Below are 23,611 nucleotides of genomic sequence, written 5' to 3'. Positions count from 1 at the left end.
TTAAATGGATAAATTAGTTTTTCTATTTTATACATAAAAATACAAATCAGCACTATATTGTATCAAGTGCAATTACTTTGTGAAGGCTTCTGAAAAAAACTTCCTCATTCTCTACATGTATGATAAAGCTTTTGGACTTCTTCAGTAAAACTTTATTTTACATTAATACCTGAGACTATCGGGGAGAGTATAAGACATAATTCATAAATTTAACACCAACTGCAATGATGGCATTTCACAAAGTGCCTGTAACACAAGTCAGAAATTCGTTTTATTCTTCATTCACACTAGTATTGCAAGAAAAGCCTCAGAAAGATACCATCCCCATTCTGCTTCTTTAAAAAAACATGCACAGTATAAAAATAATGCTGCTCTGCAGAAAAAGATTGTCATACAGGCTTTAGAAACAGACATTTTTATCTAGTTTAGCACAGACTCCCCACTTACTTTGCTATTGTTATTAAAATACAAGCTCTTACCCTCCTCTGAATGCCTTCTAGCACCAGTTACCAAAGACTCAAAGTCAACATTTCTCAGCATTTACACTGGCAGAGCTTTCCTCCACAGGATCTCCACTATATCATATTTTCTATATTAAAAATTTCAAGTCAGATTCAAGGGGGTTTTCTTGTTGCCTTGAATCCTGACAGATGGAAAATATTACAGCAGCAATAATCCCGAGTGCTATAGAAAAGCAATAGTAATTACTGGGTTGAGATATGGACTCAGGGTAGGCAAAGAAGCAACTGCAATCTGTCCCTGAGCAGCTCAATAGTCAGCATTCAGCTACACTTGGCCTGTGCTTGGACTTTTCAAACACCAGCAAAAACTCTACATTTCATCAACATGCTCCTAAGAAGACAAGAATGGCTCCTCTTGCCACATAAAATACAAACACCATGTGGTCAGACAGATTTAGCCACTGCTTTCCCTTGATTTCAAACAATCAATATTAGTTTTTGCATCCTTGTGCAGCCTGGATGAACAAATAAGCTTCTGTCCTTTTCACCTTTTTTTGTAGGAGGATTGGTATGAAAGTGGGAAAGAGACCTCTAGGCCAAGCTAGAAAAGCAGGCAACCAGTTTTTTGTTGCAAATACTGAGCCACGGGCTGGGAGAATGCAGTCTGCAAACTGCTGTGAGGGGCTGGAATCTGCTGGAGTCCAGACCCATGGGTAACATTAAAGCAGAGGAATAGAGAGCAGGGCAACTTCCTTCTCTAATCTCATGGTCTTGTGCTACCACAGCCTCTGTTCTTAGTCTTCACCCTGCTTTGACCCCAGTCCACATGCAAGTTTGTAAATAATTAATTACTGTGGAAGACAACCTCCAAGCTGTTGATACTCCTTTAAAGTGAAAATGGAAAAAAGTAATTCTTTTTATCACAGTAATAGAAAAGAACCTGGAGAACACTCACTCTAACAACAGTCATTCAGATAGGTTTGCAACAGGTACACACCCAGTATCTCCAAGCAATGTGGCATGTTTTAATAACATGGTAAAGACAGTTTATTATTCAGTCCCTTTTTTCGGAGTGAAACTTATGAACAATGCAAGAAAGTGATTGTGCTTCAAACTATTTTTATTTACATTACATACCAGTAATCTGATAATTAAAGCTAACTCTTCAAACTTCATTCCCCATGTAAACACCAGACTTGATTTCCATAGTTACGGCCTTCATTTGTAAGCATTTCATGTGATGAATTCAGAGTCAAAGGTAAAGAAAATTACACTCTGGTTCTTGCTTTAAGCTGTAAATTTTTAGCACTCTCTATTTTAGCTTTTATGTCATGAGGTTTTTCAAAAAATCTCACAAAGGCTGGCTCATTTAATAAGGATGCCAGAATCTGTTCAAAGGCAAAAGACCATTCATGGTTCCCTCCCGAACTCTGTGCTCTACTGCCTTCAGTCTGCTCAGAGCTGCTTTCCTCCTGCCTTTCTCTGGGGACTCCAGCAGCCATCTCTGTATCAGCAAGTGGACTTTTGACAGGTGACATGGGACTCTGCAGTCTTCTGCCAACTTTTTTTTGGCTGGTCACCACCGCAATAGCCCGATACAACAGCTCCTCCTCAGGATCCCCATGGAACAGATTGTAGAGAGTTTTTGAGAACTGGATAAACTGAGACTACAGAGAGATACAGAGGAGACTGTTCAGAGAAGAGCAACACAACTGTCTTGTTTCACTACCTGTTGTGCTCTCAGTCCAGTGCCTGCTGCTGCCAGGCACCTGGTGCAGCTGCTCTAATGACAGCATGGACCAGCTCTGAGAAACCTCTGTGTGTCTCAAAGTCCCTCTCTTCATACGTTATAGCAGTTTTAAAAAGCCACAGTCCAATGATTGATGTGAAGATTTGAAATTTAAGGGATCCTACAAATTCTTTAGAAATATTGTAACAAGACTTAAAGGGTAAACTTTCAAGATAAAATAGACTTAAATAAGAGACAGACCGTTTACCTGATTCATTCTTGGCAAATCCTTGATGTTTTCTTCTTTTTTAAGAAGTTCATCTTGCCATTGCTTCAGATATGCCTGAATATCAACCTTCCCCTTCCCTTTATGAAGGGGAAGAAGTGAAAAAAAAAAAAAAAAGTGAACAAACAAGAACTAAGAGCTTCCCACAAGAACTAAGAGATGATAAGCAAAAGAACTGGCATCTTCAGTGTCATTCCTTCTCAACAGAGTGGTGGGGCCAAGGACTACACAGGAGCAGAGTTTACACTGCCCTTTTGCTCCCACAACTACACTTACATAAGTGGAGAGAATGTTAGCAGCACACTAAGGATGATGTTACTGAATATACTCTGTCAGCACACACTTTCCCAGCTCTACTCCCCCAAAAGACACAGTTACCAAATGTGCCACCAGGATTCTTTTACCTTTTTCTGGGCTGCTCTTCAAAGAATCACTTTCAAGACTATCCCCAACAGATGAAACTACAATTTAGGAGAAGAAACAAACAAACAAACAAGTTATTTATTTCAGAAAAGAGGACCAATGTTTCATTTCCCTTATCAAAAATTCCTTCCTTAAGGGGCAAGACCCTCAATGTTCTCAGCACAGATTAGGTAAAGAAGAAACCACATGGTAAAATTTGCATACTTTCTATAAAAATAGAAGCCAATGTGAGGCAGAAGATCACAAATGAAACTGCTATCAGTTATATCAAATAATCTTTATAATGTTCATGGTCCATGACTTGAAGAGCAGCAGGAACAGTACCTATTTATTATCTACTTCGGGCAGATTTTAAAAACCAAAAGGGGATCTGTCTTCCCTATAAAAATCACACAGCTTTCAAGAGTATTTGAAACAGATTATTTTATCAACTCCATAAACTTACTAAACCTTTTTCAGGTTTGAATTTTGAAACACTTGCTTATGTGCCTCAAAGTAAGTATGGATTTGGTATTTTAATTCTTGAGGCAGAAAATACCATCCCTTTATGCCCAGGATGCAAAAATAAAACGACCATCACTTCAAAACCACAACAGGCTGCCTACAATGCTGAAAAATGCCAACCAAATACGCTCTGCTATTTCCATGTAAACACCTATGGCCTTTGAATTCAACCATCAGATGAGCTACCCACAAATTCCCCACAACTTTATTAAATTTTAACTATCTACAGAAGATCTTCACAGAGGATTCTGTTAACAGGGATATAATTTACTGGATTTACTAGTTTTCAGAAGAAATCCCCATTTTTCACAGGATAAGTAATAGATCCCTTCTCATATTCTGCAGGCAAAACCTCACACTCTGGAGCTTACCACTGAGTTGGCTGAAGTGGATCAGCTCTTCTTTTGAAAGATCATCCCCTTTGGAAGGGCTTAGATATTCTACTTCAGTAAAAGCTGCAATAAATGATTGAATAAAGTGGGTTTGTGGCACCCAGGCATTACCAAAGCAGTAATAACAATGACAAAGACCAGAAACAGCTCTCCCCAAATGCCACTGCTTCTCACTTACCTGGAGGGATGTGCAACTTAAAAAGAAGCTTGAGTTTGTCAGTGAAGCTTCCATTATACATCGTATCTGTTAGGGGAAAGGACAGTCTATTCAACTGGACCAAACTTTAAGACACTTGTTTAACCTAAACAAATACAACCCAGGGAGGTTGGAACTGGACACCTGCCCTACCTTACAGGGAGTATAATCAGAGATTAATCTTAAGGAAAGCACTATCACCTGTGGTTGAGCCTGGGGTTAGCCTATGCTGAGGAAAGAACACTAATAATGTCTATGACTTACTAAAATAAAACCACAGCACCAAAGAAATACAGCACTAACATCTCCACATTTCCCTTACATTTTTGTTTCCTGAATAATACCACTTTGAAAACAAGATGAAAGGAACAGAGCAGTGAGCCAAGAAAGCTTTCAGTTCCCCAGAGATACAAGGCATTGGTCATCCTGCACAATCTGTGTATAAGATGACTTAGTATGAAGATTTATCATAAACCAAACAGGCTGGGCAATGAGATCAGACCATTCTAATTTTTTGATATTTTGATCGCCAAGCCATATTTAAATTTAATCTCCAAGAGGGGATTATTCTGTGATAAAAATCACACTATTTGACCCTGTGTTAAGAGACTAAGTCTCCTTAGCTCTCCATATCGTGTATGGAAGGTGACACACCGCAGGACTACTCCCAGGAGCCTCGTGAACGTGCTCATGTATGTGTTGTTGCCATACCAAGAACACAGGCAAATTGTTTGAAGTTTATAAGGCAGTCAGAGCCCTCATCCATCAGCCGGAATGTCCACAGGGCCAGGGAGTCCCTGTTGGCACAGTGTGACCAGGGGCTCAAGAGATGGCAGAGAACCCTGAACTGTTGGCAGTCAATGCGGTACTGGTCAAGGTAGGGCAGACTGGCATCGTGATGTTGCAGGACAGGACTATTTACACTCCAGTAACATGAAAGAAAGTGCTCCTTCTGCAAAGAAAGATAAAACATGAGGTTTAAGGAAACAACAAGTCTCTCCAGGGGAAAGATGTGAGGAGTTAACTACGTAATCAGATTTACAGCTGGCATGTAAAACATACATTGAGTCCAACCTTTATTTATTAAAGCCATTTCAAAGTCTGTTCAGTAAGTGAGGAAAATGGCACATTACCTTGAACAATTCATAAAGCTCTTCAAGATCACTAGGACTGAATTTTACTTCTTGAGACACAACACGTAGCTGAAACAAAATTAAGAAAAAAATAATTAATGGGTCTTCCCTCTTTGGAATAAGGCCATAAAATAAAATTATGGGAGACTTAACATTACATTAAGAGACACTGTTTGCATATTCCAGGTTTTGGCATGTTAAAATTAGAAGTAAGAATAGCACTTCTTTTAAAAAGTAATCAGAAGATTATAGATTAAAAGAAATAATTTCTCAAAAAAAAGAAAAGCTTAAAGCTAGTCACGTTACTAACATACATGGAGCCTACACTACGAAACCCAGGAGATAAAACTCCTTAATATTTGCAATTATTTATAATGACGTAACATATAGCTTCCTTTAAATGGGCAAATGCATGTTCAGCTCTCAACAGTGAAGCTGAAACCTCATTTTTTTAAATTAAAAAATTGTTCACAGCTTTTTAAAACAAAGTTTGCTGTAAGACCAGCTCCCATCTTCACAATATATATGTTTTGTAAAATGAAATGCAACAATGCCATCTTAGCATAACCACCAGCATTGACAGTTTCTGTTGCTACAAGCCACACTTACTACAGAAAGAAGCACTGGGTGGTGGACAGGCTAGTATTATCACCACCAGGTATTGGAAATGAGCCACTGAAAGAAAACAGGCAAACAAAGGAAGCTCCTCACAACCTCCACCTTCATTCATCAGTCTGAACTGAAAGGATGAGATAGGCAGATGGAAAGCTGCCACATTACCAGACATTCACACACATCACAGACAAAAAGCAACCCCTGTTGAATGCACTACAATAACCTCTTCAGTGCTGCTTCCCAGAGTAAAAATGCAGGTGCTTAATTATTTTACTGTACAGTGCTCTGTGCCTCTAAGAGAAATGCATTAACATCAGCAGATAGAAATATAGGTCAGCCTGTTCCAATCCACACAGAGTGTGAGAGGTATTCCAGCCTTTGGAAGTGGCTGGCGAAGGTGTTACTTGTAAGAAGACCAGAAGGTCATGCTGTGATTCACAGACTGAAAACATCACAGGACAAGCCTTAGTTAACAGACACCCTGCAGACATGAGGGGGCTCAGTGTATAAAATAATATATTTGGCCCTGGAAACTGTAGCTCTTCTCAGAACATTCCAAAAGGGAATGAATTTTATCAGAGAGAAGGCTGAACTCTTCCAAGTCACTCACCACATTCTGCTTGGTCGTGGCTTCCAAGGTCTGGATCACATAAAGCCTGTTCCTGCAGCGCAAGCTCTCCACATCCTCATAGCGAATATCACCGTATCTCTAAGAAGAAAAGCACCATTCCATTCAACTGTTGGGAGACACATCTAAACAGGTATTTTTGTCTTTCTTGCAGCTAAGCATAATATAGGCATGGACACAAAGGAAGTTCACAGAAACTCTGAGGAAAAAATAATTTATTAGAGCACTAACATTCTCCCTAACCAGCGTAACTCTCAAAAGGGTGTTTAAAAAGTGTTTCAGAGAGTGATGGAGAAAGAAGAAACTGAAGTAGTTCCCTTTGTGGGAAGACAAAGGAAGGGATTTTACTGTGTGTTGGCTCTATGCCCAACTCTGCTATCACATGGTGACTACTACTGCAAGGCAGGAAAGTCTGAGATTTGCATGTTGTCAGGAATTGAAGTTCACTCTAGTGAAATTAAGAAATTACCTAAGTAATTTCTGAATCATTCCTAGCTACCTCTGTAATTTCTGAAGGACAGGATAGGTGTCTGAGCACTGGAGTAGAATAAATGCATTTACATTTAAGGAAAAGTGGGATAGGAGGCAAAAACTGGAAACAAATTATCAGAGAAATCATGGAACAAAATTATTAAACAATTAAAATCTAAACAGAAACCAGGAGATCAAAACAGGACAACATTCTTTATCAACACCGTGCCAAATCAATTTAATTTCCTTCTATGAGGAAATTCAGTAGAAGTGAAACAGCAGATTCAACTTCTCTTCTGTAAGTTTTTTTGACACTTTTCAACAGCACAGGCAATCAGGAAGACACGACCTAACCATGACCACCATGCACTGTGGGCAAAACTGTAACTAAAATTCTAGTAACAAACTTTGAGAACAAATGAGTGATAAACAACCAAACTATGCAGGACTTTCCAGAAGCTTTTCTGCAGTGTGTTTGTTTCCTTATCAGCAATGCCCTTTAAACAAGATACGAAAAACTGCAACACAGACAAGAGTCTGAGCACATTAACTTTGATGAAAGGTTAAAGGAACTGGTTGTATTAAATCTAGAAAAATAATAGATCTGGCAACTCCCTATTGGGAGAGCAATCTGTAGGACTCATTCTTGTAAATTAAGAGTCATGATGAGGCTGGACTCCAACTGAGCAGCCTGATCTAGCTGCTCCTGCTCACTGCAGGGGCATTGGATTAGATGGTCTTTAAAGGACCCTGCCAACCCAAACTATTCTGTAATTGATTCTATGACCAGACTTGAAAGGGTAAATGATGAACAACGACCTAATAGCAACAAGGAACTACAGAGAAAACCACAACCAACTCTCCTTGACAGCGCTTTATGAACATCCGAGAGAAATTATACTGGATATTTTCCCACATGGGCAGAGAAATCCTATAATGGACTAATGATTTTGCAGATTTTCTTTTGTTGAACTGTTTCAACAGCACTAGACTTTTTAAAGGATGATCTGGGTGAATGCTGGACAGGAAGCTGGACTGGATGACCTGTGGAGTTTCCTCCCAGAATTGTATTTCTCTGTTCCTGTGGAGACCACTACCAGCATCCTTCTGGCTTGAAACAAAGTGGAAGCAGAGAGAAATTGCATTTCTGGATCATAACTCATTCACTGGTGTGGCTTCTGAGCACTAATATTGTGCAATGGCCGTAGTAAGAATATAAATACAATGTCTAAGGTAATTCTGAATTACTGTAATGTGATAAAACATTATAGTTTTCCATTCTCTAGGTAAACATGACTTCTTAATGCCTGATTAGACTGCCAAAGAATCTGCATTTGTGCCTGAGCCGAAGGCATGAAACTAAACTACATTTTAAATTCAACTCCATACCTTTTCACTTAAACTCATTTATCTTGTGAACACCTGTTCAAAACAACAGTATCACAGAAAGTATCTCTGTTCACTTCTCCATAATTTGTAACCTATTTGCGGAATGACAACTCCACATTGCAGCAATCTTCCCATTTAGAAATTTGTTTTATTTCCACAGTGGTATGAAAATAAAACCCTTTACCAAACCACAACTGTATTAAAATTAACTGTCTGGTCAAAATGGGAAGCAGGAAATTGACTCTTACTTTGTATGAGCAGTTCTCAAATATGAGACACTTGCCAGCACTGAAGAAGCTTAGTTTCAACTGAAGACAATATTTGCATATGAAAAAGGGCCTGTGAGATAGAAACTGGGATATGGGCCTAGGAACAGGGCTGTCAGCTTGGAAGTGGAAAGCTCAGGTTCAAAGATCTGCCCAAAACAATGTTCAAAAGCCATACCAAACCAGAGACTACTGCTTTGGTGTGGTCTCCTGCAGAAGAAAGTGAATTTTTGTTTTACAGTCATGATTCCATCTCTGTGAAAGCTTCAACTTACACTTCTGAATGCAATATACAGCACTTCATTATTTACTGTCTCTGGTCTCTATTCTGCATGTATTCATCCTCACTTTGAGTTCTCATCATGACAAGGAAGACCCATAATACCTTGCAACTTTGTTTTCAAGAATCATAAGGCATTTTCCAAACATGTTTCTTCAGTGTAACGTTCTTGTAAAACAATACTATAGCATAATACATTTTTGTATGATTAGCCCAGTGCCATAGACAGTTCCAAGAGAAACTGAGTTTCTGATTCTTGTCATTGTTCACCCCATTGAAAGTAACACCCTCTTCTCAGAAAAAGATCAAAGAAGATAGTTTCTAAATTTTACAAATTACAGTTAGTTAATCTTCTCTGAGTCAAGGTCAGGACAGGAGATGCACTGTGGATTTTTTATTAGAAACATGACTGAGAATCAGAAAACAAAAGAACTATCACACAGATAAAAGAAACCAGTTAACAGAAAAAGCAAAATATGAACATATCTTTTCTCTCAGCTTGCCTTCTGGTGAGCTGAGCAGAAACCTATCTACAAATAGATTAATACCCTGACTCACATCATGGCAAGGGAAAAAAATGTCTGATGGAAATCTGGGGACAAAAAGGAGAAGCTAGATGTATTTCCTCCCCAGTGCAGAGCTCCAAAGCTTAACAACGCAGAAAGTAAACTTGCAAATTGAAAGAAAGTACTAAAAGAATATAGCTGGTCTTCCTCACCCATACCATAAACTACTCAAGTACATAGTTTCCCATATACACTGTTATGTCAAAAGTTACCAGTATCTGCAATGTGCAATAATCAGTCTCAAAGTAGTATAACACGAAGGCTGTTCCTGCTGTGTTTTGTCACTTAGTTAACATCCTAATAATGCAAATGAGGGATGGTAATACATGACCTGCAGTGAATCTAGGGAACTCCACTCAGGATAGACTAGAAAGACCTTCTCAGCAGTTAAAAACCCAAAACAACAGAAAAGCAAACCTATCCCATAACCTCTAAGTTTTTCAGTGAGGCTCAACAAAACGCAGAGCCAAATTTCTACCAATCCAGACAGATTTTCTTCCCTAGTTTGTACAATGCAACTGTACTATTTTGAATTAGTCCATGAAACATAAACACTGCACAGGATGCAAAAACATACCCACAAGAACACATACTTCATTTGACTCTCGGATCAGGTCAGTGATGTCCACTTTTGGATGGTCACTCTTTGTATCACTGAGGTTGGAGCCTTGCTGCACAGCTGGAGGCAAAGGACTGTCTTTGTTAGTGACACTGTCAAAAAATCTGCACAAAGCAAACACATGAGAAATCAGCAAGAACCAGTTTATCCCAATAAAACAACAGCATTGGCATCTACTGAAGTGTGCAGAGAATGGGAAAAAGCAAAGAATATCAGAGTCAGTAGCACAAATGTGCCGTAATACCAACAAAGATACACAAACATGGGAACTGCCCACCCAGAGAAGGCTGTAGAGCTTCTAGCATTGGGAATTTTTAAGACTGACCTTATGTGACCCAGTGCTAGCAGTAACCCCCTTTTGAGCGGGAAGTTAAACTAGACCCTTTCCAAGGTCCCTTCCACTTGGCATTCCCGTGGTTTTCTAATCCATATAGCAAGGTTGTACTAAGTGGGACAGAGAAAAATCCTTGTCCTGAACTGTGAACAAGACAATCCTAATTCCCCCAGATGTATAAGCCAAAGACATGCCTGATCTGTACCTGCTTATCACACCTACATAACCAACCTACATAGACCCAGTGGGGAGGCCAGATTTTACAATAAACACCAGACTGCATGATCTCACAACAAAAATTACATTTTCCTCAATAATTCTGTAGCTCCTACCCCATTCAAACATGTAAAACATGCATGCAACATGTAAAAGCCTCACTGAACAGAAATTTTTCTTATCAGTTCTTAACAGTTATAACTCGTTAACTCCTATAGCACAGTAATTTTGCTGTTTTAATACTCCATGATACACAACCACAACATCAACAAGAGAATTTAGTTAGTCAAGAAAAAACTGTGCAAGTTTTGTTTGCAGTACATCAGTTTAAAGTGCACTTCATGTTGCCAATATAGAACAAACATCTCATCATGATTGAACTCACCGCATTTTTTTGGTCTTATTTCTGTTTTAAGCCATTAATAGCAGAGGATTCAGCAGCCTAAACTACAAGAACTGAGCTAAAGAATTTGCTGCAAGTTGATGCCTGAACTCTCTGGGACAGTCATAATGTGCTTTTGATCATCTCATCATTAGGAAAGATGCCTTCTATACATGATATAAATTCAAGGTAAAAAGTACATTGCTTTTTCTTTAAAATTCACAAAATAGTTTTGGTTTTAGAAGAACTTGAATGTAAGGTGGGATTTTCAGAGGATCCAGGCCCACTTTCCAGCCACCTCTTCCAGAATTTCAGCCTGAGATGAACACTAATTCCTTTGAAGCCTTTGGAAGTCTTGGCTAGCTGTCTTCTCAGTTACCTCAGAATGACTTACCTATATGCAATTATAGAGCTGCTACGTAACCTGAAAGAGTAAGTTACACTGATACCTGTTGAGAACAGTGACTGCTTCTGCATCATCCTTACAAGTGAGCAACTTCTCCATGTTGTATTCCAGCACTGCAAGGCCCAGCTGCAAGATTGCCTTTATTCCATCATAGAAGAAACAGTCCACCACATTGACTGCACTTTCAATTGGCAGCACACTGATAAAAAGGGTAAGGAACCAGGAGAGAGAGACCGAGGAGAAAAAAGTCATGTCCGTCATGTGGTCTGTCAACTGAGGCAGATGAACCCTGATGAGCTCCTCAAACACTGCCTGATCTACCAAGGCACCTGCAGGGAAAGGATAACAAAACCACCACCCAAATCTTAATACAGAGAAACACACTTTTCTCAGAGCACCAGCCAGAAACAAAGTTCCTGTCCTAGTGCTGCTTTGTTGTACAAGCACACACAGGCCCAGCTGCACGGAACCATTGGCTCCTTTCCCCGTGCTGGGAGCTGTGCTCTCCATGCATGGGGCCAGAGCCTTAGGCATGCTTGAAGTGTGTTGGCGCTTTGGTAAGTGCATGGCTGCTTCCAGTGACTCTCCTAACAGCCAATACACTCCCTCTGCAACAGGAGAGAAACTTCACACCCCATATACATATATGGTGTATATACATATAGCATATAGCATATACACCTTTAAGAACTGCATATGAGATCTAAGTCTAAGTCTGGACCTGGAGTAACTCCTTTTCTTTTATCTAAACTGGCTAAGTTTCAAATAAATAGTAGGAATTGCAGTTATAATTCCGAAAGAACAGTATAATAGTGTAACTGACTATTTCCTCAGTAGTTATGCCTAGAATACTGACAACATCTGAAAATCACATCCACGCTTATTTAGGGAGGAGTCATGGGATGTTCTCTGAAACCTCCATTTTCTACTCAACAATACCAAACCAAATGCAATGATTTCTATCCACAGGTCAGTCTTCAGCTCACTTCTTACATTTGTTCTTAACCATGGACATTCAGTATAGATAGACATTCAATTCAAGATAGATAAAAAGGCAGATGGATGCTACCAATGATTCGGCGATTGAAATAGTCAGGGAGCATCCTCTCACACACAGCAACCAAAAGCCAGAATGCCTCCTCCTCTTTAGCATACAGCAGAAGCACTGATGTCAGAATATTCATTGCCTGCAACATTCAAACAGGAAAGGAAACATTTCAGAGAAAAGATGGTGAAAACACAACTGGTGCTATTTCTTAGAACTTGTATTTCTGAAAGCACTTTACAGCACATTTTTAAAGTGCTGGGATAACCTACAGCCATGTCCAGGACAAGAGTTTTACTTCTATGTTATTAAATAAAGAGGAGAGTATTTAAAGTACATAAAAATATTTTTTTGTGCTATATGCCTAGTTGGAATGCAAATGCATATACGAAGTGGACATGACAGCACTTATAAACTAATTCAAGTACAATGTAAAAGCCCATTTTACACAATGGCATGAAATAAGCAAAGTAAGTGAACCACTAAGCAAGAAACTATTCCACAATTCTGTGACAGATTTTATGAGGTGCTACCATACTGCCATCATGAGCTAATATTTCAACAACCAACACTGAGACTCTCAAAACTGCTGTACCTGACAATATCCAATTTGTGGATTCCTGTATGCATAAGCTGTAAGAACTCTCCTGAGTGCAGAAATTCCTGTGTCACTTTGAAAAGCAGGATGCTCAGGTAAGGAGCGACGTAAATCTCGTTCAATTTCATCAGTAGCCAAAGTGCATGTTCCTAAGGACTTTTCCACCAACTCAGCGTAATAACCAGGATTGGATGCCATATCATTTACAGCACCTGCCAATACATTGCATTGCACACTATTAGAGGACAACAGCACAGCAGTTATTTGATTGCTCGCAATTTGTATAAAAATTTTGGTGACTACTGAGGTACTTCATGAATCTCCAGATATTACTGAAGTAATGTGGCAGAGTAATTCTACTGAAATTAATGGAATCACTCTGCAATGAAAATTGCCAACGATGACTCCCAAAATAAATCAATTACACTTGTTATGCAATACCTGAGAAGAGTAGCCAAAGTTCTCCTCTTAATGCCTCTGGGATGCCTCTTACAACTAGGTCTCGAGTCTTCTTTGTTCGAAACATACTGACCCCATGGCCCCGTTCCGCAAACAGGATGTTCCACGACTGTTCCTTCATTTTTTCTTTCAGCTACAAAAGGCAGAGGATAACAAGCATTAAGTATACTGGTAGATTCTCCCCAGGTTTCAGAGAACAAAAGTAAATTTTTCTCCCTGTTATATTCATATAAATTGGAAACTGCAGCGTTGGCATCCGTATTGATGTGGGAAATGAATGCTGAAGCAAATCAGAGCAAAATCCAGCCTATGCAGGGCACAAATTTAGCATAAAATGCCATCTCATACATGACCTACTAGTCTTTAAAGTATGTTTATACCAGATGAGACAGAAGGTAGATCTAATCCAGTTCCCATCTGGCAGAAACCAACAAGTGCCACAGCACAGGAAGGTCAAACGGACATTTCTCTGAAGCAAAGCAATTGCTGAGTGGGTGCCCCAGCTCATGTGAGGCTCCAGGGCTGAGACAAGGTAAATGTCACCACTACAGCTTCTGTGCATGCAGCACTAAGATTTAACGTTGTTAAAGCAATTAACGGTGCTGAAAGGAAAAGTAGATTTTGTCCACTTTTGTTCAACATACTATAAAAAGCAGGACTTAAAAATCTGGACCCCCTTTTGTCCTGCCCAAAGGATATTTATTTTCTGGTATTTCTAATATAAGAAATTTTGCTTCTTAATTTACCCAGTTCTGCTGAAAGACTTACTTTGAAATGAAACCTGTCTTCTTGCACATACTGTGGAGAAGCAAAAATTGGATGTTCTGCTGCAAAAGCAACTACATTAATATTCTCCAAAGCATAACTTTGTTAGACAGTGGTGCAGAAGAATGAAACAAGGAAGAAGTTAAGTCAATTTCTTATAACATTTTCCTTGCTCCCAAAGAGTTTGTAGTGACTTTGTATCTTGAAAACTCAGATAGACATGCAACATGTTCACTATCATAAAACAAGCAGCCAACTCTTCCCTGAGGGGTGGAAGAGCAGGAGAAATTAACTCCATGAAGATAAGGCATATCATTATTAAACAAGACGAGCAGAAAATTGAATGGAGCCATGAAGAAGCACCCTGTGGACTCCAAATACAGAAAATGCAGATGAAAGAAGGCTGGCAAAGACCCAGAGGAAATCAGCAGCCTGGCTGGAATTCATTTTGATTCTGTCCTTTCCAATTCAATTCCAATGACTATTGGCCATTTTATCCCTTACCATTTTAGAGTCAAGGTTCTCAGCATCCTGAGGATGGTAGACAGTCATTAGTGCTTCTGTACTGACAGTTTTGCTGTTATCTCTCTGGCCCATCTTTGACTGTCCTGCACCAAAATCCTTTGGACTGTCAGTGGCAGAACCAGCTGCAACCTTGAAAAAAATGTAACAGTGGTATTCATAAATAACAAATAATCCTCCAAGAAGTAGCATTGATACCAGACCATCATTGTTTACTATACTAAGTTACAGGTACCAAATACAGGCTTCTAAAATAAATGAAAAACAGCAATCCCTGCTCTGCACAGCTGGGCTTTCAGGAGGCCTCACTTGGGGGAAAAAAAAAGCCATCTCTTGAGCAAAAAAACAAAATTATGAAAGGACAAATATTTGTAATGAAAACTGAGAATATGAGGATAGGGAGGCTTTGTTACAGCGGGGATTACTGCAACAAGCATATATCAAACCAGGAGTCCCGTAGAAATGAAGTATATATGGACAGATTCGTGGTAGATGTTTCAGAGATCTTTATTTCTCCAGCCGCATGGCCGGGGCTCAGCTCAGGAACTCCGCAGTCACGGGACCCCAGGGTCCTTGGCCACACCGGGGAACACAAACCAACCAATGGGAAATGAGACTGACCAGGGGCAGGGAGACCCCGTGCCTCCCCCCCAGGGCCCCTCTCCCAGGGCTACATGGCAGGGGGGAGACCCCAACAAGGCTTGACCATCCATCACCACCAAAAAAACCCCATGCATACAATGAACTATACAGAAAACCTGAGAGCACTTGAAAGCCAGCATTAGAGCTGGAGTTGTTTTTCAAAACCTGAAGAAAAGCAAGGTAAAAGAACCCAAACCGTAATGCATTCACAGGAGTACCATTGTTTAACCCATTTTGTTTCACATGAGTACAGTCATTTATCTTTCCAAACCTTAAAACCAGAGGTACATGACTTATTCCTATGAACAAATTCTAAGAAGTTAGAATAGCCAGAGCAGTTACCTCAGTACTTATGATGTGTTGTGGACTTGCAGTTGCATTGCATTTCATTCTGAGCTTTGTCACAAGCAGTTCAAAATCTCTCACCTCCGTGAAACGAAAAGCTGTTTTCCCTTTGGTACTAATGCTGACTCCTCTGTTGGCTGGATCTGCCTTATCCACCCCTGTGACCTATGGAAACAAGGACACATAAATTAAGCAAGAAATTTTACCTGCTTACTTATAAAAGAGAAAACCTGTTAAGAATACATGTGTAAGTGAAACAGGCAGACTTGGTAACACAAGTATAAGTTGAAAGCTCAATTGCCTTTAGCTATTTTAGCAAAAGGCCCTAAGTATTATGCAATAGATTTTTGACAGAGTACCAGAAATCTTCGAAAAGGTTTTCCCAGCTGTGAGTACTCAGCTTATTTGAAAACCTTGTCTCCTTCTACCCACTGAAGCTGTTGCTTTTTTTTTCTTACCATCCAAAAGCAGAGAAAACATGACTTCTGTAAGTAATCAAATGAAACAAGTTTTACAAGACTGAATTTCCACTGAGAATGCCCTGTCAAAACAGCTGTCATAACACATGACAGCTGGAGCTGACTTTAATTGCCATGATGGAACAGTTACAGATTAGAGCAGTTAAAACACTTTAATCATGCAAGTACAAGCGTGACAATCATGAGGATCTAGACTGGCATTGCTGATGCATTCACATGGTTAAAGGTAAAGAATGGAAAACCTCTGAGGACATTGTTACAGGTAAAGAAGGAAACACCACTGAAATGAGGTAACTGCAGTACTGTAGAACAAATAGTGAGGGCCCGACAGTCCATAAGAATAAATTTAGAGCCAGCTCCTTTAACACAGCCTCTTACGTTATGGAAGTCTCCAGTGGTTGCAGCACTACTTATAGATAATCAAATAAATTGTTTTATGTAGGTGGAGAACACCAAGTGTATTGCTGAAATTAGTACAGCTCACCCCCTATGCCAGGTGTTAGGCAGTGAATACACAGAGCATGTAAAGCAATTACAGAGCAAGGTTTATTTGTGGGCTATTGTAAAATGTGTCTGGTGTTGAGGAAAAGCTTTTAACACTGGAAGACTGAAATGTGGCAATGTCCCAGATCACATGAAGTCAAGACAGGAATGGAGAGGCTTGGCTGTTTTTTCCCAGAAGTTATTCTGCAGTCTACTATAGTACTCTATAGAAATTCCAATGCTGTGTCCTTTGCTATATGGTCCTTACTCTGTCCTTATAGTCTGTTGAGATTATCAGCTGTAATGGCATTGCTAGTTGCTCACTTGCCAACAGGATTTTGCTACACTTTTGAACAGACAGCACTGCTCAACTGCTGCAAAAAAAATGCACTACTGAGCTAAGAAACATGGCAGTGATTACTAATCTTCAAAATCCTTTACGTGCTACAATCCTTTAATTCTTATCTTGAGAATGTCTCATTAACTCACCTTCAAGGACTAAGCAAAAGCTTTTTAATTAAAAAAAAAAAAAATTAAAACATTTGGATTCTGTACCAAGCTACAGAAATTAAGAGTATATAGAAAAGGGAAAGAAGGTAGAGAAACAAATCTGACACATGAAAGCAGTTCTGAAAACCTACAAACAGAATTCCTACATGCAGTATCCAGGGTAGGGGGAAATACATGACATCACAAAGTAAAGAGGTCCTATTGAAAATCTGCTAAACTGACATAAAACCACACAAGTGCAAAACTGCTGGTATAACTGACTCTGGTAGTTTGCATTACCTCTCTCAATGGAATGATTACACTGCACAGGCTGCCATCCTGGCTAGCAAAGCAGATGTAGTTTTCTGAAATGCACATTTTTCCATGGGTGTTGTAATGACTGAAAGGAACCCATAAGAAGCACTCATGAACTTCCTTCAAGGACTCTTCTTTAGGTAGCCTGAAGAATGCACTAAACTGCTCACTGTGGGCACGGCTCTCCAGGCCTCTGGATTAAAAATAAAACAAATAAGAAGGAAAGACAAAAGAAAAATTAAGTAAGTTTTAAATGTCTTTACAAAAACGAAAGTCAAAAATATCTTTGGAAGACCGTAAATCATCATGCTCTCCTCTCCCATAATCTATGGGGTCAGTCCGGAGGGTTCAATGTTTTTCTTGAAGAGGCAACAAACGGCAGGACCACACCTACCTGTACATGCACTTAACAAAATATTTGAGTACGTCACTAAACAAGACCAGATTCAGTAATGTTCTTACACAGCTGAGCACTACAGGGCCTACAGGTAGTGCACAAATATACTAATAGTATAATGTGCTCTGTTTCCCCATACATCAGAATAATCCATTTAAAAATAAAACAGGTTTTGGCTTGACAGAGGATTAATTAGCTAGAAATGTAGCACATGTTGTAAACATCTGCCATGGGCTAATTTTTCCCAGATAACTGCAGCCAGAAACAATGTTTTGGTTGTAGACCAGTATCCCTCTCCAGCATTGCTACCAAACTGAGGGATCAAAGGAAAAGGAAGGATCTTAATCATTAAGATACTGATATTCATGTCTTTCCCAACACCCAAAATAATATTTTACTTCAGGAAAGCCATGCACCCACCTGCAACTCATTGGTTTTGTCACTCACCTCCAGGGACTTTCAGAAATGCCATGCAGTTATCATTTACACATGTTTATTAGATGATTTCTTCCCCACCTTATCCTTCTTCATCAGGTATCTCTGGAGACACTGTAGCTCTAATCTGAATTTTCTAATCCTAAATGCTGCTAGAACACCTTTTCAAAATTCAAACTAACACAAACCCTTTAGTTAGAAGACCAGCTCTGAAGATTTGATTACCTCCTGCCTTCATACAGACTTTGGATCCTGCCCAGTAACAACAAATTACAATGCCTCGCATGGCTTTGGTCCAACACTTTAATGAGACCCTTGGTTAAGACAACACAGCTTTGCTGATATTTACTATCTCTTTGAGACAAGGATTCTCTTTCTCTTTGCCTAAACAAATACTGGGTGCACAACAGATAAACTATAAGTAATACATTACCTCTTGGTGATCTGCAGGGGGTCATGAAGGACTGGATCATTCTCAAATGTCTCCTTGTCAAAAAGTCTTCTAACTGCATAGTTTGCCAGCTGCTCCATGAGAAGGAATGTTTCACTAATATGCAAAAACATGGAAAAATAATGATCTTCCCCATGGGAGCACACATGAATGCTCTCTGTCAGAATCACATTGGAAGTTTTCTCAAGTTTTGATATTTCATCCCAGGAGATAATAAGTTTTACTGAAAATAAAAATATAAGGACATGTGAGTCACTTCTCAGTATCTGCTTGTATTAAAGAAAGAAATGCAGTGGTAGCAGCACTAATAAAATATAATTAAGCAACACAGTCAAATGATAACACACTTGAAAAGGATTACAAACTAATAAGCACAAAACGCATTCTCTTCACATTTCCTAAAAAATAGTTCCATTTGAAAGAATTTTATCGAAAAACATTAAAAGACACACCATGTATGACAACACAAGTCTACATCATCTTTTTCTTGCTCTTATGTGAAACTGCAAACAGCAAACAAACACCATCATACAAGCCAACCCCCTTCAACAGCTCACCAATAGGGCTTCTTAAATTAAATCCATCATGTATTGGCATGTAGAGGAACTGTGCCCTTTAGCCATGGCATTTCTCAACCCAGATCAAAGTAAGCTTTGAAAGGATCCTACTTTCTATATGTTTTCCATTTTTCACATAAGTACAGTTATAATACACATTATTAGAGGCATTTGTTTGGGCATTTCAAACTAATGTTACACAGGGAAAAAAAAAGTCATGTGCAATTATCACCAGTGTGTAGTGCACCCATGTGAAATATTAAGCCTGTGTGTGAAGAAATAACTGTAATCTTCACAAAGTTAATAATGCAGCATGAACTAAAGATGGACAATTTTTAGCTACAATCAACTTCTGGAAGTCTGCCTTCTCTCTGAAGCTTGAATGAAGGAAGCATAATAATGGATATTGTGTAGTATGTTACACAAATGTATGCATTTCCATAAATCATGTTGGCAGTTTTAGCTCATCTCTGTTGATATCTGCCCACATGACAAAATAGCTCCTTTAACACATAGGAAGAATTCCTCCTAATCTGAAAGATAAGCAGTGAAGCATGAAGAGACTCATCTTAGCATCAAGGTTTACTTACTTTCTGCTCCAAGCAAAAATGAGTAGAAGCTAAGGAAGTTGGTACTAAGATAGAGCCATCCTTGACAGGGCACTCTGCCCTTCCAGTAACTGCACGAGTAGTAGGTAATCAACTTCTCCTGCTCCGGTAATCCAAAACACTTTTCAAACTTCATAAGACCTTCACGAAACTTCTCAGGATCATCTTCTTTTACAAAAGAACCTTTTCCCTCTTCAGCAATCAAACCCTACAGCAAAAAATCACATTACTTTATGTATGTGTCCATGTGGGTGGGTGTCATATATTCACCTGCATGCACACAGTACAGCATTCTCCCAACAGGAGAGTAAGTTTTAGAAGGGGAAGAATAGTCTGAGGATCAAATCACAAATCACAAGTAAAATGTGCTATTTCAGACTCATCCACCAAGTCTCCCACACAGCTTAGGCAAGACACACATTCCTGTGTCTCCTCTTCTGAAACAGACATATTTTCCTCACTTAATCCCAGGAGTTCCTAGGCTAAATACTTAGCACATATAGAGTGAACAAAAATAGACCATATGCTTCCCAGGCACTGTTAAAATTATTGTGAAATAATTTATCAACAGTTTTAGACCACTGTCTAAAGGCATTTGATGTAGCATTTACCAAGCGGAGTTTATGTCAAACAACCTTACTTAGTTGTGGGGCAGAGAAACAGACACAATGGCCCATGTTAAAGTTAACAGTCACATACTACACAATCAGAACAGGCAGCACTAGCATGCTGTCCTTGGATATTCTACAGAGCATGTATTACTCATGTACAGTTAGAGGAAAAAAAGTACTTAGCCTTTCCCAATTATGCCTGTTACTTACTCTTATCTTTCCCTGGACAAAGCTCGTAATGTCTTCATTTGAATCAAATACAGATAAAGTCTTCATAACATTGTGTTCTAACCACTCCCAGTGTTCTGTTATTTCTTCTCTGCTGGATCCTGATTGAAAAAGAAAGTATTACTTTAAATTAGGACAGACTTTAATCATTTCATCAAAACTATTAATCAAGAGAAGACTTAGCAAATTCCCGAGTTGCACAGTAACTTAGATACACAAGTCAAAACCACAAGTCTCGAATTTGTTACCTTTGTGAACACTGAAAACGTATTTAGTGTACATGAAATGCGCACTGCTATGATTTTATCTTTCAAGCCCTTTATGCAGCCCTATTTCTGGCCTTCAAATCCAAAAGCATCTCAGCTTTGTTAACATTATGTGGCTCAGTGGTGAAGCCTGAGTTAGACTGACAGTTCCTTCCTCTCAGCAGTACCTCCCCAACACGGACAGCACAGCCCCACTGCAACACTCCCAGTCTAATAGTCCAGAACGTGGGAAATGTGAGACCAAACTGTGCCTTTGATATCCTCAGCTTTGATCACTGGCCCATAACAGTTTCCAGAGCAGAATTTCAAGACTAGGACTTGCTGTGCAAAACCCCTCCTAACACGTGTGAGGATGTAAAGCAAACATCACCGTAAACAGGGAAGCAGCAAGGATTGAGATGCCACGAGGGAAACCGCAGGGTTTCAGCAAATTCAATACAGAGTCAGTGCTTTACAGACAGGTGATTCCCTGTCAGAGGCTGGTGCACAGGGAGAGTGAAAGAACTTACACAGGTTTGAATAAAGGCATTCTAGAATATAAATTAATTGGCAGCTTCATCCTCCACAAGAATGCTCACCAATCGAAGCAGGCAGTGTTATCACATATTATTGATACCCTCAAGCAAGAACACACCTTGAACAATTGCTTTTTTCTCCGCTTACTTTATAAAAGGTAATTAACCAACTTTCAACAGGCTCCACAGGATTAAAGTGGCCCTGTGAATGAATAGAAATTGCTCTAAACACAGTTAAATAGTCAGACTGCATTACACCGGGTAGACTTGCAACAACACTTAAGAAATTATATGAAGAGTAATTAACATAGCAATTACATCACAAAAGTAATTCTTTTTCTCAGACTATACATGTAGACCAATTATTTGAGTTACAGTGTGAATCAGAGGCACAGAGGTGACCCAGGAATGATTAAACATTTTATTAATTGTTTAAATAGTTTAGGAGCACTGTTTCAGACTCTTAATACGTAACAGCAGGAACAAAGTGTCATCCCTTCAATTTCTTCACAGAAGAAACAATCTAACACAATTAGGACAATTATATTATATAGCTTTCTGTTCTAAAGCATATCTATGCAGCACAAAATCTATATATATTCAGTCCTAAAATGCAGATTACCCTTTGTATTTTCCAAAGGGCTGACCTGATGGCAGTTGAATTCCCCAGAGTGTACTTCCAACATACATATTAAAGTACTTTTTTGATAGCCTGTCACCAGGTCTGACTTCTTCAGAAGTGACCCTGAAATCTAATATATTGTCAATTCACAAACTGTTCAAATTCTATAAGGCTGCCCTTTTAAAGTGACATGCAATTACATTAAATTAAAGCTACAAGAACAAATCTGTATTTACTTTTCCATTCCCTATTGATTAATAACACAACATGAGAAAGAGAGAGAACTTATACCACAAGAGCAACAGATATGAGGAAGAATTCAGCTCTGGCCATGACTGGGAACCTTCATGTTTTAACATGCAAAGACAAAGTAAACAAAAGTATTAGGATAAGCATCTACTGTTATTCCTACCTACTTTGGGATAAGCTGACCCTGAGGAGTCCATCCTGAACTGTGTCAAGTTATTCTTGCACCTTACAGAAGAAAGGATTGTGCCTCTGTCACTGTAACAGTGCCCAAAGGCTTCGGTACCTGATGGACTCCTGCAAAAAGCAGGCAATCAGAAGGTGTAATAGGAAGAGTCCAGAGATCTGTTCTGAAAAACCGGAACCACACGCTGCTGTCGAGCTCAGGCTTGCAAATGTTTTTAAACCATTTAGAGGTCAGGAGAATGAATAATGATGTGAGGATTAAGCCAAAAATGGATCCCATACTTTTCACCCTCCTTTTCCACTTTCTGGACTCGGTCGGCTCCCAGAGCACGGTACGTACCGCACGCGATGGACCAGTAGACCTGGGAGTCTGGAGTCTGATGCAGGATGCGAAATGGGGCGACTTTCGACGTCGAGTCCAACACTGCATCTAATGTTCCCACAAGGAGACCTGTTGTGTCCAAGAAAATGTACACAGCACAGTGAAACTCAAGTTTTGAAACGTACACTCCCCTCTCCTTCGTTTCTAGGGGAACAGGAATGCTGCCCAAGTAAGGACTAATGAACTCTGAGAAAATAAGAAGCACAATTGAGTAGAGCATGAAGTATTCCCAGAAGAACTTCTTTGGGAGGCGATATTTTGATCCAGTAAAAGCCGTGAGGCACAAATGAGGGTGAAGAAGTTTTTTGAGATGACCCCCATGGAAGTGACAGCTATGCAGTATGTGAAACCAGAGCACAACCAGAAATGTAACAGGGCAGTTACTTCAGCCTTCAATAAGCACAAGCAGCAATTGAACTACCTCTTAATTAGTAATTTACTGTTGTTCTGTTTTCCAGTCACAGGAAAGAGCCCTTGAAGACCATAATTGGATATGTCACCTCTCTGCCAATTAACTTCCATTAAATAGAGTTCATATGAAAATATACTAATTTCACTAAAGAGCCAATCTTCATCTCTCCAGAACCAGGACAAAAACATTTTCTGGGAAAATGAGGATGCACTTTATAATGACTCAAAATCATTCTCTCTCACTGTGCAGTAATAAAG

The 23,611-nt window shown here is 39.4% G+C and overlaps 1 protein-coding gene across 4 annotated transcripts; it reads right to left on the bottom strand.

Moving 5' to 3' along the window:
* Positions 1-249: 249 nt before the first annotated feature.
* Positions 250-23,177, bottom strand: TBC1D8B (TBC1 domain family member 8B). 4 transcript variants are annotated; one of them, XM_017737537.1, is made up of 20 exons: positions 22,901-23,177; positions 20,708-20,826; positions 19,869-20,094; positions 18,704-18,944; positions 17,424-17,631; positions 15,670-15,837; positions 14,668-14,817; positions 13,381-13,531; positions 12,937-13,151; positions 12,366-12,483; positions 11,340-11,625; positions 9,933-10,062; positions 6,350-6,448; positions 5,125-5,193; positions 4,703-4,943; positions 3,974-4,039; positions 3,775-3,858; positions 2,881-2,937; positions 2,459-2,556; positions 250-2,128 (listed from the first exon to the last, which is right to left on the bottom strand). In XM_017737537.1, the coding sequence occupies exons 1-20, from the start codon at positions 23,160-23,162 to the stop codon at positions 1,730-1,732; spliced, it is 3,387 nt and encodes a 1,128-aa protein (XP_017593026.1). In that variant the 5' UTR covers positions 23,163-23,177; the 3' UTR covers positions 250-1,729. The 4 variants fall into 4 exon arrangements, 2 of the variants coding, with proteins under 2 accessions (XP_017593026.1, XP_017593027.1); XR_001863045.1 differs by lacking the exons at positions 250-2,128; positions 2,459-2,556; positions 2,881-2,937; positions 3,775-3,858; positions 3,974-4,039 and having other exon boundaries at positions 4,837-4,943; positions 9,933-10,018; XM_017737538.1 differs by lacking the exons at positions 250-2,128; positions 2,459-2,556; positions 2,881-2,937; ... (2 more) ...; positions 4,703-4,943; positions 5,125-5,193 and having other exon boundaries at positions 6,358-6,448; positions 9,917-10,062.
* Positions 23,178-23,611: the final 434 nt, after the last annotated feature.

The sequence above is a fragment of the Corvus brachyrhynchos genome, unplaced genomic scaffold (assembly GCF_000691975.1).
Source record: "Corvus brachyrhynchos isolate BGI_N302 unplaced genomic scaffold, ASM69197v1 scaffold346, whole genome shotgun sequence".
NCBI classification, from domain to species: Eukaryota; Metazoa; Chordata; class Aves; order Passeriformes; family Corvidae; genus Corvus; species Corvus brachyrhynchos.
This window is presented reverse-complemented; position numbering and strand designations above follow the sequence as displayed.